Genomic DNA, 3,578 nt, shown 5'->3' on the forward strand with positions numbered 1-3,578 from the left:
TATTTCGATAATTTAAAGTAATGAAGTTATTTGATAAAATTATACCCTAGTTTAATATTATTATTTTACTCCTCCACCCCAGAATTATTAAAGCTAGAACTTCTACTTTAGCATCTTGTTCTATGTAAGAGATTTCTTGGTATATACTAAATTAGGAAGTTAAAAAGTTGGAAATTAACTGCAACAAGTGAGGCATTTTGAAGATCTTTAAAGATTAAAAATGGGATCAGCACAGCATAAACTGGGTTGGATTATTTAAAAATCATTTCAGAAGCAATCAGAAGTTAACCTGTCATTTGGAGTTTTATGTGCATATGTGCATGCTATAGATATCAAATATGAGATCACTAAATTATATGCAAGAAAAGAACATAATGTGAATATCATTAAAATAAAAATATAACAGTCACTCAAATATTTGTTGATTAAGTCAGTGAACTCTTTTTAAAGCTACAAATTTTTTTTCCTCAATAGGTTACCACTAATGTCACTTGGGGCATTCAACCAGCACCCATGCCTGTACCTGTGTGGGTGATCATTTTAGCAGTTCTAGCAGGATTGTTGTTACTGGCTCTTTTGGTATTTGTAATGTACAGGGTAAGTAATGGACTTAGAAAGAGAGGGAAAGAGGGAGAGAGGGAAAGCTGAAGAAAAGGAGAAGGGAGGGAGGGAAAGAAAGAAGAATAAAAAAGTAAGGGAAGGAAGAAAGGGACCCATAATGATGATATATGATGAGCATTACTTATTATTTGAGAGAAGAGAAAATGTATGAAGTGCTGCTTAAATTTTCTTGGTGATAATATAGTCACTCAAAAATTATTTTTATAATTCTACACTGATGTGACAATAATGTTGGTTTTTCTTCAACTGACAGATGGGCTTTTTTAAACGTGTCCGGCCACCTCAAGAGGAACAAGAAAGGGAACAGCTTCAACCTCACGAAAATGGTGAAGGAAACTCAGAAACTTAACTGATTTTATGCAACATACCATCAGAATTACCAACTTCATTATAGATTTAAATCTCCTTCATGAGGAATAAAATTCCCGGATTGTGTTGCTGATCATGCCCATTGGCATTAACCACAAAATGAGAACAATATTTGTCAATCTTCTCTTTATAAATAAGTTCAGACATACGTTTAATACACATACAGCAACTTGTCTTTTTAGGTATTTAAATAATAAAATTTCCAGTGATATCTCTTATTCAATGTACATAAGACAGTTAGTGCCTGAATTACTACTTTATATAGAATAGTACCTCCTACAATTATTGTTTCTTATTTAGTATGTTGGATTTTGCTGTTTGTTGTTGTTTTAAAGCAACCCAAATTTAGACATTAGCATCCACATCTTTTGTGCAGGTACTTAATATACATTACACTACAGTTGACTTTTCAAGCTACTAAAGACTTTATAACTGCATGAACTTGGATTTTAATATTACCTATATGGTAGAACTTAAAAAACATGCATGATACCATCAGAATTCTTGCCTGTGATAGCAAAGGTACAATATGAAATGAATATGAAAATTGGGTAGATGCTATTGAATTTTTATTTATATTTAATCCTCAGTTTATTTTATTACATTTTACCTTGTATAGTTTGTTTTATGTCAAATCCTTTAAGCCAATCTATACTAAAAATTAGTTCTAGAATCACAAATGCCTCATTTGTGTAATAGTTTAATTTTCCCTGAGTATTGTGATACTGAAAACCATACAGAGTTGAAAATAATTTCCAAAGTATATTTATTCCATTGTTTTAGTTTGGCTATTTGCAATACAAAAAAGAACATTTTAATTAAAGTACTGTGTAGTTCTTTGAGATAGTTGCTTATTAATATAGGAGTACATTCTTAGAGTAGAGCAGAGTTTTAGTTGGTATTAATTTATTTTCCTCCTATCCATGTATTTTTCCTTATATTTCTAAACTTTACTGAGAATGGGTCAAGATCAATGAGGAATCTTTACAACTTATGGGAACCTGGATCTCTCCCCCCTACCCCATGAGAAATGCTTAGAATCAAAACTCTTAAGGTAGCTCACTGGTTTACTTCTAGCAATAGCATAATGTTACTTACATGAATGTTACCTCACTTTAAGCAAGGTAATGTGTAAAACCAGTCTCAGCTATCAGAATAACTTTTAAAAGGTATTTTTATAAGTAGTTCAAGTTATTGAAAAGCTTTCTTAGGTTTGTTAACATAAATTACTTTTCTAGGATTTTTTATAAAAGCTGCATAGGTGGCAAGTTGTAGTTTTATATGCCTGTAGGATGGTGAATCTTCTAGTAGAATAAGTGATTTATTCACAGTTCCTAAAGGCCTGGGAATGACTATCAATTATACCTATTTTTGTGCAATTACATCCTATTGTGCATTAGAAATTGAGAGAAAATTTTTAACTATTGTCCTTATTAGGCAATGATAAATATTTCCCTTAAATCATTGACTGTTTTTCTATGTTGTAAAAATAATTGAAATTTATCTTGCCATGTTTTGTTTTAGCGTTCCATGTATAGTGACTGTGCTAATCTTGAGAATATATTCATAAAATAAAAGCACATTTAGTTGAGTTATACAAGGTGGAACATAGACAAGACCCTATATTTAGCTTTAGTGAATTTCAAAATCAATGGCTTTTGGAGTATAGATTTTATTAGTAGCTTGAAAGAGTTTAATCATATGCAATAAGTATTTTTATTACCATAAACTTAAAATTCCTTAAGAAAAAAAATATGTTTATCCTAGAGCCAAGGGTTGCCTGCCACCAGTCACTAAGCTAGTCTGTAACAAATTTTATCTTGTCTGTTTTCCCACCTAATAGTAGTCATTCCTGAAAATATGTTGGATAGAAATTCACTCTTGGATAAAAGTGTTAGTGTTTGCTTTTGCATCATCTGTTCCTTTAATGGCCTCCATCTCAAGGCATAATCTTGTATTGGAAATTGAAGATGCTGTAATTGGAAATTAATATGATGTCCTTAATTTCCTTTGTGAAGTGTAGTTTTAAGCAATAGTGTTGCTTTTCTTTCAAAAGATAAAAATTTATATCTCTACAAAAATATGGAGAAGTATAATTTGAAAGCCTTTTCTCTGAGAAAAATGTTGGGATTCTTTTTACTTTAAAGTATCATGTGAATGTATTTGATTAAATATCAAAAATGTACTATGAAAACAATTTTAATCTCCAAACATTTTAAATATTACTATATTTGGGATTTATTGAGAATTAAAATCCATTTTGAAGGATAAAATTCTCATAATCTCATTTGGTTTTTAAAAAATGTAAATGAGCTAGAGGATATTTAAAGCATTTGACATTGGTAAAAAATACTGATGCGGATACTAATTTGTTATATGCGTATTTATTTCAGAATTGATATTTTGAGAAACATTTGTGTTAGGGTCATTCCTCCCTTTACCTTTCTTTCATGATTAATTATCATTACAATTCTGATTAAGTTTTCAATGATTCTGGAAAGCAAAACAATTAGTCAAAATACTATTGCCACAATTCTACCTATGTTATGAAACTACTTCATAGTTAATTCTCATTAACACATAATATT

At 30.2% G+C, this 3,578-nt stretch overlaps 1 protein-coding gene across 2 annotated transcripts in view; it reads left to right on the top strand.

Annotated features, from left to right (window-relative positions):
* The window catches only part of ITGAV (integrin, alpha V), an 87,878-nt gene extending 84,458 nt beyond the window's left edge, over window positions 1-3,420 (top strand). Inside the window, exons 29-30 of one of the 2 annotated variants that reach the window (XM_012663651.1) lie at window positions 475-597; window positions 875-3,420. In XM_012663651.1, coding sequence (XP_012519105.1) covers window positions 475-597; window positions 875-970 — 219 coding nt within the window. In that variant the 3' untranslated portion in view covers window positions 971-3,420. The remainder of the gene's footprint in view (window positions 1-474; window positions 598-874) is intronic. The other variant, XM_012663652.1, reaches the window with a different exon arrangement.
* Window positions 3,421-3,578: the final 158 nt, after the last annotated feature.

Source organism: Propithecus coquereli, unplaced genomic scaffold (genome assembly GCF_000956105.1).
Source record: "Propithecus coquereli isolate 6110/MARCELLA unplaced genomic scaffold, Pcoq_1.0 Scaffold82, whole genome shotgun sequence".
Taxonomy (NCBI): Eukaryota; Metazoa; Chordata; class Mammalia; order Primates; family Indriidae; genus Propithecus; species Propithecus coquereli.